This window comes from Acaromyces ingoldii (genome assembly GCF_003144295.1).
Source record: "Acaromyces ingoldii strain MCA 4198 unplaced genomic scaffold FA10scaffold_2, whole genome shotgun sequence".
Taxonomy (NCBI): Eukaryota; Fungi; Basidiomycota; class Exobasidiomycetes; order Exobasidiales; family Cryptobasidiaceae; genus Acaromyces; species Acaromyces ingoldii.
Window position 1 is genome coordinate 1,763,494 of NW_020290248.1, and position 15,285 is coordinate 1,778,778.

The 15,285-nt window shown below is 60.3% G+C and overlaps 6 protein-coding genes across 6 annotated transcripts; 3 read left to right on the forward strand and 3 right to left on the reverse strand.

Annotated features, from left to right (window-relative positions):
• Positions 1 to 324: 324 nt before the first annotated feature.
• FA10DRAFT_284685 (hypothetical protein) lies at positions 325 to 4,807 on the forward strand (the record flags this gene model as incomplete). The annotated part of the gene is made up of 2 exons (XM_025523938.1): positions 325 to 4,658; positions 4,729 to 4,807. 2 exons carry the CDS (start codon positions 325 to 327, stop codon positions 4,805 to 4,807), a joined length of 4,413 nt encoding a protein of 1,470 aa, XP_025378958.1.
• A 284-nt stretch (positions 4,808 to 5,091) lies between these two features.
• FA10DRAFT_265602 (acetate--CoA ligase) lies at positions 5,092 to 7,908 on the reverse strand. The gene is made up of 4 exons (XM_025521135.1): positions 7,519 to 7,908; positions 7,110 to 7,259; positions 6,416 to 7,031; positions 5,092 to 6,350 (listed from the first exon to the last, which is right to left on the reverse strand). The coding sequence occupies exons 1-4, from the start codon at positions 7,654 to 7,656 to the stop codon at positions 5,275 to 5,277; spliced, it is 1,980 nt and encodes a 659-aa protein (XP_025378959.1). The 5' UTR covers positions 7,657 to 7,908; the 3' UTR covers positions 5,092 to 5,274.
• An 825-nt stretch (positions 7,909 to 8,733) lies between these two features.
• Positions 8,734 to 9,726, forward strand: FA10DRAFT_265604 (60s ribosomal protein l34-b). The gene is made up of 3 exons (XM_025521136.1): positions 8,734 to 8,767; positions 9,121 to 9,383; positions 9,458 to 9,726. The coding sequence occupies exons 2-3, from the start codon at positions 9,121 to 9,123 to the stop codon at positions 9,522 to 9,524; spliced, it is 330 nt and encodes a 109-aa protein (XP_025378960.1). The 5' UTR covers positions 8,734 to 8,767; the 3' UTR covers positions 9,525 to 9,726.
• Positions 9,727 to 9,764: 38 nt separating this feature from the next.
• Positions 9,765 to 11,775, reverse strand: FA10DRAFT_300348 (hypothetical protein). Its single transcript, XM_025524829.1, has 2 exons — positions 11,410 to 11,775; positions 9,765 to 11,340 (listed from the first exon to the last, which is right to left on the reverse strand). Exons 1-2 carry the CDS (start codon positions 11,713 to 11,715, stop codon positions 9,820 to 9,822), a joined length of 1,827 nt encoding a protein of 608 aa, XP_025378961.1. The 5' UTR covers positions 11,716 to 11,775; the 3' UTR covers positions 9,765 to 9,819.
• A 96-nt stretch (positions 11,776 to 11,871) lies between these two features.
• FA10DRAFT_265607 (WD40 repeat-like protein) lies at positions 11,872 to 14,024 on the forward strand. The gene is made up of 2 exons (XM_025521137.1): positions 11,872 to 13,685; positions 13,788 to 14,024. Exons 1-2 carry the CDS (start codon positions 11,925 to 11,927, stop codon positions 13,962 to 13,964), a joined length of 1,938 nt encoding a protein of 645 aa, XP_025378962.1. The 5' UTR covers positions 11,872 to 11,924; the 3' UTR covers positions 13,965 to 14,024.
• On the reverse strand, positions 14,018 to 15,134 carry FA10DRAFT_284690 (hypothetical protein; the record flags this gene model as incomplete). The annotated part of the gene is made up of 4 exons (XM_025523939.1): positions 14,018 to 14,244; positions 14,324 to 14,407; positions 14,472 to 14,790; positions 14,886 to 15,134. 4 exons carry the CDS (start codon positions 15,132 to 15,134, stop codon positions 14,018 to 14,020), a joined length of 879 nt encoding a protein of 292 aa, XP_025378963.1.
• Positions 15,135 to 15,285: the final 151 nt, after the last annotated feature.

The following is a 15,285-nucleotide window of genomic DNA, read 5'->3' on the forward strand; positions in this document are numbered from 1 at the left end:
CACACAAAGGGCGGAAAATAAGGCCTAGGACACGCAAACCCTCTCCTCTCCTTCCTGCAAGGTTCAACTGCCTGAAGCTTTAGTGGTTGCGGGCGACTTGACAACTCTACCTGGACCTGGAAAGCAGCGAACGCGTGCGCGTGTGCAACCTCTTCACTTCTCCCGCTTCTGAGAATCCTCGACTGCTACTACTACGACGACGACGACGACGACGTACGAACGCGAATCGTTGCTCGCCTGTCATCACCACCGGGACAATCGCGACTACAGATCGCGCAGCGCACAGATCGAGAAGTGAGAGGATATAGAAGGAGGACTAGAGGCATGTCGGTGGCCGCCGCTCCGCCTTCGCGGCCACCGCCGCCCCTGCCCTCATCAAGCAGTGGCAGCGGCAGCGGCGCAATGGCAAAGGCAAGGGCGCTTCCGCCAATGCACAACGCGCCGCCCAGGTCCCCAAAGCGAAACAATCGCGAGGCTCTGCCAACGTCTTCACCGACGCCGACGATGAGGGACAGCGAAGGAATGTCAACATCCAAGTCAAGAGAATTGGCCAGAGCTGTGGCCTACCAAGGACACAACCAGACGCTTTCGCAGTACAGGCCCAACTCGACATGGTCCGAGGGCGGAGCCAGCGTGGTCTGGAGTGGCGATGTGGCGCCGCCGCTGCCGAGTCCAGGCCTGAGCACCCGCAGCCAGGGAGACACGGATGTCGATGAAGCGACGAGTTTTGCCGATGCTCAAGATCGACTCAGCGATGACGATGGCGATGTGGCTGCGCAACAGACGAGGCGAAAGGGCACCTCAGGCACGCAGCCTCGATCCAATGGCAGCTACTCTAAGGCAGCGAAAGCTAAGAAAAAGGCTGCTTCTCCGAGCTTGTTCAAGAACGAATCACGAAGCACAGTCCTCAAAGGTCACCACGATGACGATGAGCTGGAAGAGGGCTACGAAGGGCAGCAGCAAGACGACGAGCAACGTGGCGGGGGAGGCCACGGCCATGGCAGGAACACGAGCGTGGGGTCGAGCATCTGGGCCGGCCGAGGCGCCAACAAGGCCGACCGCTTCGACGGCGCCGATGCACCGCCCATGCCCATGTTCCCCACTCGCCCGCGTCACACCTTTGACCCGATGAGGGGCAGCATGGCGGAGACCAGCAGCATGTACAGCGAAGGCCCCGCCAATTTGGACGACGATCGACGCTCCGACTTTGATGACTCGCCCGATGACCCTGCTCCGAACAATGGTCAGCCTGCAGGCCGGAGCATGGGCGACCTCGCTGCTCTGGGCGATGATGACTTTGAGATGATGCCGACCTCGCCAGTGGGCCCGTCATCACCAACGCCACAACTACCGCCGCCGCCAGTATCGAAGCGCGCGGATGGAATGACGGCGCACGCAAAGAGCGAGCCGCGCCGCTTGCCAGACGGGACAGTCGTCCCCAAGATGCCACCGATTCCCACACGAACATCAGCAAAGGGCATGACCAGCTCTTCGTCATCATCATCCACTGCATCGGCGACAGCTCCTCTGCATGTCACAAAGCGAAGCAAAAAGGGACGGCTCAACCGATCGCCGGTCTTGAGCTACGAGGAAGGCGCCGAAGAGGAAGAACGTCTCGTCCACGCCCTCGACAGCAACAACCATGCCGGTAGACTGACGAGCAGCTTAGGCCCGCGGCTCAAGAAGAACAGCCCAGCACCCTGGGAACTCGATGACAACGACGACGCAGATGACGGCATGGGAGGCTTGCCACGCAACTCATCGAGCGGCACGTCGCGTGACTTTCCATGGAGCGCGTTGGCCAGGCCTTCGACTGACAGGGAGAGGACGACTTCGCATGAAACGGTCCCTAACCCTCCATCTTCTACCAAGCCCGGTGGCGGCGGAGGCTGGGCAAGGCAGAGCATGGAATCGCTCCGCGGACGTTCGTTCCACTTGAAGGACAAGGACCACGATCCTATGCCAGCACCGTCGCCGCTTTCTATGGGACAAAAGTCCAACGGGACCTCGAGTCAGATTCCAGACGAAACCGATCCTGTCGTGGCTGCTGCAATGGCTGCGGCCGAGCAAGCGTCGAATGCGTCAAGGCGGAGCAGGAGCAAGAGCATCTCGAGCAATGCCGCTGGCGTGCTCAAAGGTCTCGGCCTGGCTTCGAGCGCTGCCCCGCCAACGAAGAAAGGCAACAAGTTCGCAAAAGCTTTCCGCATTGGAGGCAGTAACGCCGATCAGATGTCCAAGAAGGGACCGCTAAGCCTCAGTGCCGGCATCTCCTCGGATGACTACGCTCACCTTGCCAACATGCCACCGAGCCCTCAGCCGCAGCCGCAGCAGCTCCCTGCCGTTTTTGTTGGAGGAAACAACTACAGTAATAACAGCAACAAAATGCAGCCGCCATCATCTCCTTACAGCATGACGACGTCCAGCCCAGGTGCCTTGAGCCACTCGAGCCTTGCCCGGGACGGGAGAGAGAGCCACGAGAATGTCTCTGCGCCGTCGTCTACCTCAGCGAATCAAGCTACGCCCAAGAACCACCGGGCCCACCACACAGGTGGAGATGCGGCCGAGCGCGAAAGCGGTAGCATGGGAAGTCACAACGGCTCTATTTCCAATCTGACCAATGGGTCGACGATGTCGTCCTCGCTCGGCGCCACAGCCTCATCGGCTGGCACGAGCCCCATGGTGTCGCCTGCGAAGAAGCCGGATCTCTCGGAGCTCTTGGTGACGAGCAACCAGAAGTATCGAGACCAGGCTTTCACGCCCAAGACGAAAATGGCCGCCAATGGACGTTCTCCATCCTTGGGTGTTGGACAGAGCAGTCCGATGCAAGCCTCCTCCCAAGGAACGAGTCCTGCTCAAGCGACAACTCCGAGGATGCCCTCCTCGCTCTCCTACAAGCGGACTTCGACCTTCACGCCTGACAGCACCTATTCGTACCAACAGCAGCAACAGCAGCGAGCCCAGGCGACCGGCGAGTGGACTTCGCCCAGCAGCCCTCCTCCTGCCTGGAAGACAATGGCTACGTTGGAGCATCAGCAACTGAGCACGTCAACTCATGAAAGCCAGGAGGGCAAGTCAAGGGCTTCAAGCTCGAATGCTCATACCCAGTCTCGCCCTACGCCAATGGCTCTGCCTTCTGCCAAGGGTCAGGGCCTGAGCGTTTCTTCCCACGAAGAGGAGGCCCGTGCGGGCTCTGCCACACCTACGGCGGCTGTGGGCATGGCAGCAATGGTCTCAGCAAATGCGCAGTCTTCGAACCACGAGAGCGATTCGAGCGAGGCACAAGAGAGGTCCAGCCTGTCCGGCGTTCCCATAACGGCTGGTGCCGGGGACATGAAGCAACATCCCAGCCTGGGTAACCATGGCGGCGTTCCCTACAAGCTCATTTCGCTCGAGCAGGCTCGACTGAACCAGAGCAGGGAACGGATGGCCGACGCTCAGAGATCCGTCTCCACGAACAGCCTTGACGGCGGCCAACGTGCAAGCAACACCAACAGCGGTCACGGCAATTCGCTCGAGGCCAGTCATCCTCCCTCTTCTCTCAAGAACAAGAAGAGCGGCTTTTTGAAGATTTTCAACAAGGACAACAAAGCCGTGGACGAGGACGCAGCGATGCCGTCGATGCTTTTGTCATCGTCAGCTGCTAGGGAGACGGAACACCACAGCGAGGGCCTTGGCCTCGTGGCACCTGCCCTCCAGCTGAGACCAATGTCGAGCATGTTCAGTGGTTTTGGCGCGGATTTGCTAGCGCCAAAGCCGGATAGCAACGACACTGCGCTAGATTCCATCGCCGAAGGCGGAGCTCAAGGAAATTTGGAGCTACTCTCAGGCCCTTCCAATCAGCTTTCGGCCCCTTCTCCTGCCATGACGAGCCGGAGCGTAGGCGAGGTGTCGAGGACATCTTCGCAGGCCTTCTATGAAGACGCGCAGGAAACGGTAGCGACGGTCAACGAAGCGCAAAAGGTAAACGGGGCCCGTCCTACCTTGTCGGACCGCGTGCAGGCACCGGCTGCGATTGTGGCCACGCCATATCGCAAGGGCAAGGGGCAGGGCGTTCCATCTCCATCTGCGCAATCGCCCGGCTTCGAGAGCGCTCACAGCCACGCGACCACTGACGGCAGCGGTGACCCTGGTGCTGCTGCGCGAGTCAGCGAATCGGCACCAAATGCCCGCTACTTGAGCTCGCACCCGCAGCAGCGGCCTCACAGTACAGCCTCGGACCAGAGCGATGCCTCGTCAAGCGCCTTGGGTCTCGTCAACGGCTTCCCCGCCACACCCAACACGGGCGCTAATGCGGCCGCGGCATTTGCCAACGCCGGCGAGAGGGCCGCTGCGATCTCCTCTACCCGGAACAAGGCCATCGAGCTCGAGGCGGAAATGGCCAGGGTCGTCGCCGAGCTGGCTCAGCTTCGACAGCAGGCTGTCGAGATGGGCCTGGTCAGCCAGCAGCCGGCTCCTGGCCTGCCCAGTAGCTCTTCCAAGACGTCACTCAATGCGGCCTCGGACCAGCCAACGCCATTACCGAGCCCCAATCTCAGTGCGCCTGCACCACCGTCGCCGCTCCAGACGCCCATCCCGCAATGCAGTGCGTGCGGGTGCAACTGCGCAGAGCAGAAGCGGATTCAGGCCCTCAACGAAGCAGCCATCCTCAAAGGTCTGAGGTGAGTCCTTGCAAGACCTTTCCTGCCCAAGGAGGTATCATCCAGCTCACCCGATTGCAACCCTTTACAGCGTGTTGGACAGAGGAAGAGCCCTGAAACCGAGCAATGGCGCCAACCCCGGCAAATTCGGAGGTTACCTCAATCGGTGATCACCCATTATCTTTCTTGACGACACCACCTTTTCACGAATCGCACGTCCTCTTCTTCCAGTGTTTACCTTTTCTTCTTAATATCTCTTCACGAAGAACGCAAAGAATACCACCTACCAGACTCAATACCTTTCTACCCTTACTTGTTCTTGATAGTCCTTCCTATAAAGCCCTCTTCTCTGTTACTTGTCTTGTGTTTCCTTCCTCTTTCTTTTCGAAGTGCAATATACCTTTCTTCTCCGCCTTATTGCCGAAGCATCTCTCTGTTCCCCGGGAGGCAACAATCCATTCCATTTGCTTTATTTATTTCACCGAAAAGCCACGAACGAGACAAGCAAAGAGCAAGAGTAAGGGCGAAAGGGACGGAGGATACAATACTGGTGCGGATCCGACCCAATGCCAACAGACCGCGAAAAAGATTAAGTTTTGGGGAGGTGGGGGAGCGCAAAAAGAACCCATGTCATCATTTACTTTGGCTTGCTCTTCTCGTGCTGGTCCTTGATCTTTTCCACAATCGATGGGTCGGCGAGGGACGAAATGTCGCCGAGCTGGTCGCCCTCGTTGCTCGCAATCTTTCGCAGAATCCGCCTCATGATCTTGCCCGACCTCGTCTTGGGCAAGTCGGGGACAATGTTGATAATCTTTGGCGTCGAGAAGGGGCCGATGGACTTGCGGACAGTGACGACGAGCTCCTTCTTGAGCGACTCGTGGTCGTCGCCACCCTCGTAGTCGGCCTTCATTGTGACGTAGGCGCAAATGGCCTGGCCCGTCGTCTCGTCGGGCATAGCCACGACGGCAGCCTCTGCAACGCCCGGGTGCGAGATCAGCGCACTCTCAATCTCGGCCGTGCTGAGACGGTGACCAGAGACATTGAGAACATCGTCGACGCGTCCCTTGATCCAGATGTAGCCGTCCTTGTCTCGGGCAGCACCATCGCCAGTAAAGTAGAAGCCCTTGTAAGGGTGGAGGTACGTCTCCAGGAATCGCTGGTGGTCATTGAAGATGGTCCGTGCCATCGACGGCCACGGCTGTCGAACCGCAAGCACACCCTCGACTTCGTTTCCGGTGAGCTCCTGGCCCGTCGTCGGGTCAAGCAGGACTGGCTCGATACCCCAGAAGGGCACGGTGGCCGATCCGGGCTTCGTCTTTGTTGCGCCAGGAAGGGGCGTGATGAGGTGGGAGCCCGTCTCGGTCTGCCAGTAGGTGTCGACGATGGCGCACTCCTTCTTGCCTACGTTCTCATTGTACCAGTTCCAAGCCTCGGGGTTGATAGGCTCGCCCACGGTACCAATAACACGCAGGGACGAGAGGTCGTGGTCTTTGACAAAGTCATCGCCGAGCCTGCGGAGGAGACGAATCGAAGTAGGGGCTGTGTAGAACTGGGTGATCTTGTGCTGCTGCACCACCTCCCAGTAGCGCGACGCCGTCGGGTACACGGGCGTGCTCTCAAAGATGAGCGACGTGACGCCGTTCATCAGCGGGCCGTACACAATGTAAGAGTGACCCGTGATCCAGCCAATGTCGGCCATGCAGGCAAAGCGGTCTATGACACTCTCGAGTCAGCCTTCTGCTTTGTAATGCCGGGAGTCACGATCGGAAGCGCCTCACCATTCTCGTGAACGTCAAAGACGTGCTTGACAGTCAGGCCAGTGCCCAGGAGGTAGCCAGCAGTGGTGTGGACGACACCCTTGGGCTTGCCAGTGGATCCAGACGTGTAGAGAATAAAGAGAGGGTCCTCGGAGGCCACGGGCGTAGGTGGGCAGTAGGGGCTCTCCTTTGCCGTGATCTCGTGGTACCACTCGTCGCGGCCCTTTGTCATGCTCACTTGCTCGTTGCCCGTGCGCTGGACAACGAGGCAGTGCTCGACCTTGGGGCAGTCCTTGAGTGCGGCATCGACGATGGACTTTGTGGCAATCGTCCTGCCGCCTCGCTTGCCCTCGTCGGTCGTGATGACGACGCGGGCCTCGCAGTCCACAGTCCGGTCACGGAGCGAGTCTGCGCTGAAGCCGGCAAAGACGACCGAGTGGACGGCACCAATACGGGCGCAGGCAAGGAGGGCAACGGCAGCCTCAGGAATCATGGGCAGGTAGATGATAACGGTGTCGCCCTTCTTGACGCCTCGCTTCTTGAGCGCATTGGCCAGCTGGCACACCTGCTGCAGCAGCTGGCTGTAGCTCAGCGTCTTGCCCTGGTTGGGCTCATCGGCCTCGTAGATGATGGCAGCCTGTCCAGCAGAAAGACGTGTTTAGTCATGTGCCCATGCCGAGACAAAAGAAAGGCCCAGAAGTTCGGGCCCACTCACCTTGTCGGGGTTCTTGAACGCCCAGCGATCGACGCAGTTGTACGCGGCATTCAGCTGGCCCTCGGGGAACCAGGCGACGTCGCCATTCTGGAAGCCACCGGCGCGTGTGGTGCGGAAGGGAACGTCCCACGAGATTGTCTCATTTGCAATCTGCAAGACCATCGGACAGTCAGCGTCCAAGCTCAGCTCAGCTCATCATTTTTCTTTGCCAAGCGCTCGGACGCGCATCCGCGGAGAGGAGCAAGCAGCAGCAATCTTCAGCGCCCCGCTCTGCCGCAATGCCGGGGCATGCCGAGTGAAGCACTTCACCTCAGAAAGCCTGTCGAGCACTGGTACTAGCGCATACAATCGAAACGCACTCGAGCGCTCCGACGTGTTCCCCAAATCACGGCTCGAGTCCGTTACCCACCTTTGCCCAGAACTCGTCTGGGTTCTTGATCGAGGCCTCGTACGTCTTCTTGTACGTGTCCGCGTCAATGTGAGGCTTGGGGTTGCCCTGCAGCCTCTTGGGGATGTCGTACGTGGGTGCGTCTCGGTACTCGGCCATGGTCGACTGGGTATGAGTTGGAGGAGGAGGAGGAGGAGGAAATAGAGCAAAGGATGTGGGTGAGGAGAGGGAAAGAGAAGAACGGGAGGGTACGCTCTAATAATATAGGCACTGTCTCCCTTTCGTGGAAGGGGGATCGGAGCAAGCGGGGGAAAAATAAGAAACGAGTGGATCCACCGCAAGCTGCTGGTCGCTGTATGTACTGTACTGTATATGCTACGCTGGATGATGTGGGAGAGAAATGTGCAAGCAGGAGTGGAGTGGCCTTGTCTCAATTTCCATTGGGAAAGCGGCGAATCAGCATTGCCCAGCCCTCAATTAACGTCGACAAGGCTGGCTTCTTGCAGTGGACTTTTGCCTGACTGATTCTGCTTGGGCCGACTTACCCGTGCGAGCACGCCACACCCCACATCGTTTCCTTCTAAGCGCGTGAGGTGGAGGATCCTCTCTTCTATTTCCTGGACCTCCGTCCCAATCTCTCTTCGCAGTGCAATCAATGTATAGTCAGCGGGCAACATAGCAGCAGTCCTGTCTGCACTCGTCTCTCCAACACGCCAAGAAAAGAAACGCTTGACAAGGCCTCTTTGCCTTGTGTAATATGCCATTGGTCAACTGAGATAAGGAGCCCAATGCGCTCTTGACCCTGACACGTGACCCCGTTCGTGACCATGCACATGCCGAAAGCGTGGTCCGCCGTCGGTTGGACCATGCCTGCTTCGATTGGCGCTCCGCTTGCTCTCTGATCGAGCAGCAGATTCGCGGCCCTGCCGTATATTCGGGGACCGGAGTTCCAAGGTTGTCCATGACCAATCTCTCGGAAAGAAGCTTCGAGCGAGCAGTCACGAACAGGCGGCATTTGCACTTCAAGCTCAGAGGCTCGACAGGGAAGTGCGCGTCTCATGACATGACTGAAAATGGACAAATGACAAAACACAATTTGAATTTTGCCTCTTCTTTTTTTTTTTTTTTTTTTTCCTCTCTTGGACAGTCGCGTGGCACACAGAGCTGCGGCGCGCTGAAGCTCCCGGCCGATTTGGACGAAACCTTTTGGGCGCGCTTCGAGGAGAAGGCTGCTTCGTCGTCCATTTCTCAAGGTCACCAATCGGCAAAAGTGAGTATTGCAAGGAGGTGGATGCTGCGAGTGGCGAGGGAGGGGACGCACGAGCAAGGATACGGACGAGGACGAGGATTCACTGTCGCAAAGACGGTTCGGCTGTGGGGGCTTACGAGGAAGGATGGCTGGATGTCGCGCTTGCCCTTAGAAGAGGATGGCGGCGAGCAGGGCGACTGCGGAGGGGGGAGCTTAGCCTGTGACGTTGGGAAGAGCAGAGCACTGGGAAAAGAGGCGGGGGAAATGCGTGGTCTGATCGTCGGGAGAGGAGGGACGGAAGGAAGGGCAGGGGAAAGCCTGATTGCATCGCGAGCAGAGAGACTGGAAACTAACATGCTGCACACTCCCTCCAGATGGCGCAACGAGTCACGCTCCCCACCCGCACGCCCTACAACACAAAGTCGAACCGTCGTCGCGTCATCAAGACGCCCGGCGGCAAGCTCAGGTACCACCTCATTGGCAAGCAGGCCTCGACGCCCAAGTGCGGCGACTGCCACACGTCCCTGCCCGGTGTCCAGGCCCTCCGCCCGCGCCAATACTCGTCGGTCAGCAAGACCAAGAAGACGGTGCAGCGTGCGTACGGCGGGAACAGGTGTGCCAACTGCGTCAGGACTCGGTGAGTAGAGACTTTCCATTTCCGAGATCACGATTCACGATGGACGGTCACTGACCTTGTCCCCCTCCCCGCAGCATCATCCGGGCGTTCCTCGTCGAGGAGGCAAAGATCGTCAAGGCCCTTGTCAACAGCAAGAAGTAGACTGGCTCTTCGACTGATCCATTGCACATTCCACACTCGGCTCCGTCATACACCCCACACACGCACTCATCTCTTCATGCATCCCACCCCCCCAAAATCGAGGCGCGCGCGACGAAGCCGTCTGCCTCGTTGTATGATCATAGGCTTCCTGTAGGCCAACCTCACACACACACACACACACACAATTACGATTCTTTGATCGGCGAACCAGCTCTTGGCGAGAAGGGAGGGAGGGATGATGGGACTATGCTAGTGTCTCATTGTGATAGTTGCTGCTAAAAGTACAATTGCTCTGCTACTGAAAGCCGGACAAGGTGGCCCGGGAGAGGAACCAGATGCGGTTGTCGCAACCGGCTGCTTCGTCGTCGTGATGGTTGGCACATCCGCCATCCTCACCACCGCCGCCGCCTCGGCGGCAGTGGATGACGAAGCCCGCAGCCGCTGGGGCCTTTTTACCCCGCCCCGAGGGCACGATGGCCATTGAGGTGGACTTTGGGTCGAGGCGCCTTGATCCGAGCTGCTTTGCCCTCTGAAGCGCCCTTGCGCGCCTCTTTTCCTCGATGCTGGCCTGCTGCTGCTGCTTCGCTGCCTCGTCTTTCTCGCCGTGTGGCCCAAGCGGCGACTTAGCCCCTTTCTCTTCGGCTGCTTGATGCGGGTTGAGGACGAGGTCAGAGAGGCTTCTGCCTTGGTAGAGTGGCCGCCTGGTAGGGTCTGCCGCGGCCGAGCGTCTGCTCGACGGCGTCTGACTAAACGGCGACGAACCAAAAGGCGACGAGGACGACCGTAAGCCCTCGTCTCCTAGCTTAGGCCGACCGTGGCCCTGGCTCTGACGGGCAGACGGAGAAAAGAGCCTGCTGGCTGGACTGCCGTCGACGGTGGTGCTACTGCTACTATTGCTGCTGCTGTACTTGCTCGTCGTTGTTGCTGTCGGCGCAGTCCTCATCTTACGTTTGAGCGGACTGAGGGCCTCGGACAGCTCGGTGATTTCCTGCGTGTGGCTGTCTGTCCGGCTTGGCTGCTGCTCGTGCCTCTTGGCGCTTGTCGGGCTGCTGGGCTCGGCGGTGGATACCGAGGACGAGTTGGCCTGGCTTGTGGGTGTCGAGGTGCCGGAATGACGCAGGGAGGCGACAGAGGGGCTCCTGGAGGGGGCATCCTCGCTAGCGGCATCGGAAGATTGGGACTGCATGGGCGCATCAGCACTGACTAAGTTCATCGGGGCTGAGAGGATGGACGACGACGACGACGACGACGACGAAGCAGCTGCTGCCGTGCCTTTGTTGTGGACATTGCCTCCCAGTTCACCGACTTGTGCTTGTGGGTGTTGAGGAGAGGACGGCGTAGGCCGCCTTGCCGGCCCAACTTGCACGCCTGTGCCCGTCGTGTCCAGCCTCAGGTGTCGCTTGGGGATCCAGCCAGGGCACGAAAAGTCTGGTGGGGCCAAGAGAAGCAGATGGGCCCTCGTGGGCGCAAGGTGCCTCTGGAACGCCTCGGCCAGCCCGCCCTGCCCCTGCTGCTCATCCGAGGCGCGCTCGACGAGAAACCGGACGAGCTTGCGCTCCATCAGGCTCGCCGTCTTCGCTTTGGGCTTGGCCATGGGCACGGGATTCTCCTCGGTAGCTGCTGCATGATTCGGTGCACGGTGATTTCGCTGGAGGCCGTCCTTGATCTTGACATGGTAGAGCTCCTTTGGGAGCATCAGCGAGGGGCCCAGCGCAATCATGAGGGCCACATCGTCCTGCTCAGACCCGCTCCCTGCAGCGAGCGCCTCGACGGCGGCCTCGATGTGTCTCGAGGCAGCGTCGATATTGTCGAGGAGCTGTTGCAATGGGCACAGCTTCGTTCAGTGCATGGCCTGAACTCGTTGGAATGGAGAGCATGTACGCACCTTGTCTCGCTTCCTTCGCCCGGCACCACTCCGCAGAGCTCCCCGTCGAGCGCCTGAGCCCCCGCGAGCCAGCTTCTTTTCGCGCTCGCGCTCGAGAGAGAGCGCCGCGACGGGCTTGGCGACCTGTCCCTTGGCAAAGAGGAGGTGCTTGAGCGAGGCGACGGCGAGAGAAGACACGAGCTGATGATGCTGCTGTTGATCAGGATGCGCCTCGTTTGGAGCCGATGCCGCCGGAAAAGACAGGCGCAGTACCGCGAGTCCGTCTCCACTCCCATTCTCAAGCTTGTCTCTCTCCTCGGCCTCCATGACTGTCCCTTCGCACTGCGCAAAGTCACGCTGGCTCTGCCACTGCGACGATGTTGGGTGGCACCCAAGTGTGCCTGTTTCTTTGAGCGGGCGCGCGCGTCACTTCACGTGGTCCGTCCACCTCTAAATTTCGCGCCTCTTTCCTAAACCCAAGGACGTTACGATTGGGCTGAGTGGAGCAACGCAACAGCAGCAGCAGCCGGGCAACGATGGACGACGAGGCGCTGAGGGCGATGATGCCCATGAGCTTCGGCAAGGCGAGTCGAAAGGGTCCTGCGCCTGCGCCTGTGTCGGCGAGCCAAAATGCGCCCGTCAAGGGGCCGACTCGGCCACCAGGAGGCGACGCGGCGGAAGAGGAGGACGATGAGGACGACGAGGACGAGGACGGGGAGAGGGAAACATCAGCAGGGACCAATGGAATGGAAAGACAGGGACAGCAGCAAGATCAAGACGAAGACGACGACGGCTTGACTGCGGAAGAGAGGGAAGCGAATCGGCGAGCAATGGAGGCCCAGGGATCAGGCGATGATGATGACGACGACGACGACGACGACGATGACGATGACGAAGATGACCTCGGACCTGAGCCTATGGGGCCTGATTCGTCCGCAGGTATCCCACTGGAGAGCGAGGTTGAGCTGCGGGACCACAAAAAGGCCATCACGGCCATGAGCGTCGACGGATCGGGGGCGCGAGTCGCCACGGGTGCATTCGACTATGACGTCAAGCTCTGGGATTTCGGAGGCATGTCGTCGAGCTTCCGCCCCCACAAGACATTTGAGCCCGCTGGGTCGTACCCCGTCACCGATCTGGCCTGGTCGCACTCGGGCGACAGCCTGCTCGTCACCTCGGGCACCGCCCAGGCCAAGCTGTTTGACCGCGAGGGCGGCCTGCTGGCCGAGTACAAGAAGGGCGACGTCTACATCCGCGACATGAAGCACACGTCGGGCCACGTCGCCGAGATCACGTCGTGCTGCTGGCACCCATCTTTGAGAAATGTGTTTGCGACGGCGAGCGCCGACAGCTCCGTGCGGCTCTGGGACGCCGACGAGCGGCTCAAGCAGCAGACGGTCGTCGTCGTCAAGAGCAAGGAGCGGGGCACGCGAACGAAAGTGACAACGTGCGGCTTTGCCTCGGACGGCAAGATGCTCGCTGCCGGCTGCGAGGACGGCGCGCTGCACATCTGGTCCACCTCGGGCACATACAGCCGGCCCAATGCCACGGTGGAGGGCGCACACAGCAGGGGCAGCGGCATCACGAGCCTGGCTTTCACCAACGACGGCCGGTGCATGGCCACGCGCGGCGGGAGCGGCGACGACTGCGTCAAGCTCTGGGACATTCGCTCTTTCAAGAAGCCCCTGGCCGAGCAGGGCGACCTGCCGACAAAGTACAGCGCGACGAGCGTCATCTTCAGCCTCGATGAGAGCGCCGTCCTGACGGGCACGACCGAGGACAGGGGCCCCGGCAGCATCCGCGTCCTCTCGCGCACCGACCTGGCCCCGCTGCGCACCATCCCTGTCCTCGATGGCAGCGGTGGTGGTGGCTCGAGTGATGCAGCAGCAGCAGCAACGGCTAACAGCACAGGCGGGAGCGTCATCAAGCTGCAGTGGCATCCCAAGATCAACCAGCTGTTTGCCTCGACGTCCACCGGCACTGCCCACGTCTTCTACTCGCCCACGTCGTCGGTCCGCGGCGCGCTGCTGTGTGTGGGCAAGCGGGCCAAGACGAGGCGCGACCTGGATGCCGTCATGGCCGCCAACGAGTTTGACGGGCCCATCATCACGCCCGGCGCGCAAAACGCCGCGGACCGGGGCCAGGGCGTGGGCCAGATGGCCAAGAAGCGCAAGCTGGAAAAGATGCGGCAGGACCCGAGGGCGACGAGGATGCCCGAGAAGCCCCTCGAAGGGCCCGGAAAGGGCGGACGCATCGGCTCGGCCGCGACGCAGCACATGGTCCAGGGCATCTTTCGGGTATGTGTCTTTGCCTCGCCTCACCCGTCTGAATGATATGAGAGAGAACCTGACCGACTGCATTCACTTCACAAACTGACCGAATGCATTCACTTCACACAGGACAACTCGCGGAGCGAGGACCCGCGCGAGGCTCTGCTCAAGTACGCCGACAAGGCCGACGCGGACCCGAAGTGGACAAATGCGTGGGCAAAGACGCAGCCAAAGCCAATCTATTCCAACGACGACGGCGAAAACGACGGCGACAACAACGGCGAGGCAGGAGGCCAGTCGAAGTAGAAATCCACTCCTCATTCTGTATAGTACTGTTCAATGTGCAAGATTTCCTCGTATCATGATCCCTCCTGCTTCGTCGTCGAAAGCCCGACTTGCTTGAACTTTTGCGTGTGCTCAAAGAGGGCCTTTTCGACTGGCAGGCGCTCGGCGCTGCTGGCGCCATAGAAGCCCTGGACGCCCCTGGTGCGCGACAGCACGTACTGGGCGTCCTCGGGCGCCGCGACGGGCCCGCCATGGACGAGGACGATGACGTCTGGCTTGACGGCGCGCGCGGCATCGGCGACTGTCGCGGTGTATCGAAATGGAATCGACGGTCAGGAGAAAAGAGCGAGAGAGGGGGAAAAAAAGAAGGAGCGACTCACTCGCTTGCGTCTCCTTGACGCAGTCGTCGAGCGTCTTTGACGACTGCGCACCGATGGAGCCGCTCGTCGTGAGGCCCATGTGTGCTGCCATCAAGCTTGTTAGTCATTGCATACATTTCGAGGAAGAGTGAAGAGAAGACAGACGCACCCACGACGACATCGGCACCGACCTCTGCCATGCGCCGCGCCTCGTCGACGTTGAATGCGTACGGCGTCGTGAGCAGGCCCAGCTGGACGGCCTCTCGGATCATGTCCACCTCCGTGTCGTAGCCCATGCCCGTCTCCTCGAGGTTGCGCCGGTAGAGGCTGTCGACATCGATGAGCCCGACGGTGGGGAAGTTCTGCACGCCGACGAAGCCGAGCGAGGCGAGGTGGCGCAGGAAGCGCGGGATCGAGCGCATGGGATCCGACGCCATGACGCCCGCGAGCACGGGCGTGTGCTCGACGATGGGCAGGATCTCATTGGCCTTTTGCGGGTGTTGGGTCGTGAGTCTTACTGTCTTGCGTGTCTTGGACAGGGCTGCACGGAGGTTGGGCGGGCGAAGGGAAACAGGACACTCACAAGCTCGAGGACAATGCCATTGGCGTCGCCGTAGGGCATCATGCCCGCCAGACTGCCCCTGCCCTGCATGCGGAAGCGGCCAGAGTTGTAGGTGACGAGCAGGTCCGCGCCGCCCTTTTCGAGAAACTTGGCAGAGAGACCGATGCCGGCGCCTGCACCAAAGATGCACCCGCCCGCGTCGAGCGTGTCTCGGAGCCGCTGCAGCGCCTCCCGGCCGTCCTTGGGTGGCTCCGAGTACGTTTGCTTCATGGTAGGGTGGCCTGCCTCCTCGCGAGGTGAGGTGTAGGTAATACCTGCTATTTGTGCTGAGAAGCGAGCTCGGCCCTTGAGGCTCTTCTCCTGCAGGACGAGGAGAGGAAGGGGAGATCTTGCGAAGAAGTTTACCCGCACGGGCCCACTT

Excerpts from the sequence above, each read along its gene's own strand:
- FA10DRAFT_265602 (XM_025521135.1), bottom strand. The coding sequence starts at position 7,656 with ATGGCCGAGTACCGAGACGCACCCACGTACGACATCCCCAAGAGGCTG. Across the intron at positions 7,260-7,518 it reads CAGACGAGTTCTGGGCAAAG|ATTGCAAATGAGACAATCTC; the intron begins GTGGGTAACGGA and ends ATGGTCTTGCAG. Across the intron at positions 6,351-6,415 it reads CTTTGACGTTCACGAGAATG|ACCGCTTTGCCTGCATGGCC; the intron begins GTGAGGCGCTTC and ends AGAGTGTCATAG.
- FA10DRAFT_265604 (XM_025521136.1), top strand. The coding sequence starts at position 9,121 with ATGGCGCAACGAGTCACGCTCCCCACCCGCACGCCCTACAACACAAAG. Across the intron at positions 9,384-9,457 it reads GCCAACTGCGTCAGGACTCG|CATCATCCGGGCGTTCCTCG; the intron begins GTGAGTAGAGAC and ends CCCTCCCCGCAG.
- FA10DRAFT_300348 (XM_025524829.1), bottom strand. The coding sequence starts at position 11,715 with ATGGAGGCCGAGGAGAGAGACAAGCTTGAGAATGGGAGTGGAGACGGA. Across the intron at positions 11,341-11,409 it reads GGCGAAGGAAGCGAGACAAG|CTCCTCGACAATATCGACGC; the intron begins GTGCGTACATGC and ends CCATTGCAACAG.
- FA10DRAFT_265607 (XM_025521137.1), top strand. The coding sequence starts at position 11,925 with ATGGACGACGAGGCGCTGAGGGCGATGATGCCCATGAGCTTCGGCAAG. Across the intron at positions 13,686-13,787 it reads TGGTCCAGGGCATCTTTCGG|GACAACTCGCGGAGCGAGGA; the intron begins GTATGTGTCTTT and ends CACTTCACACAG.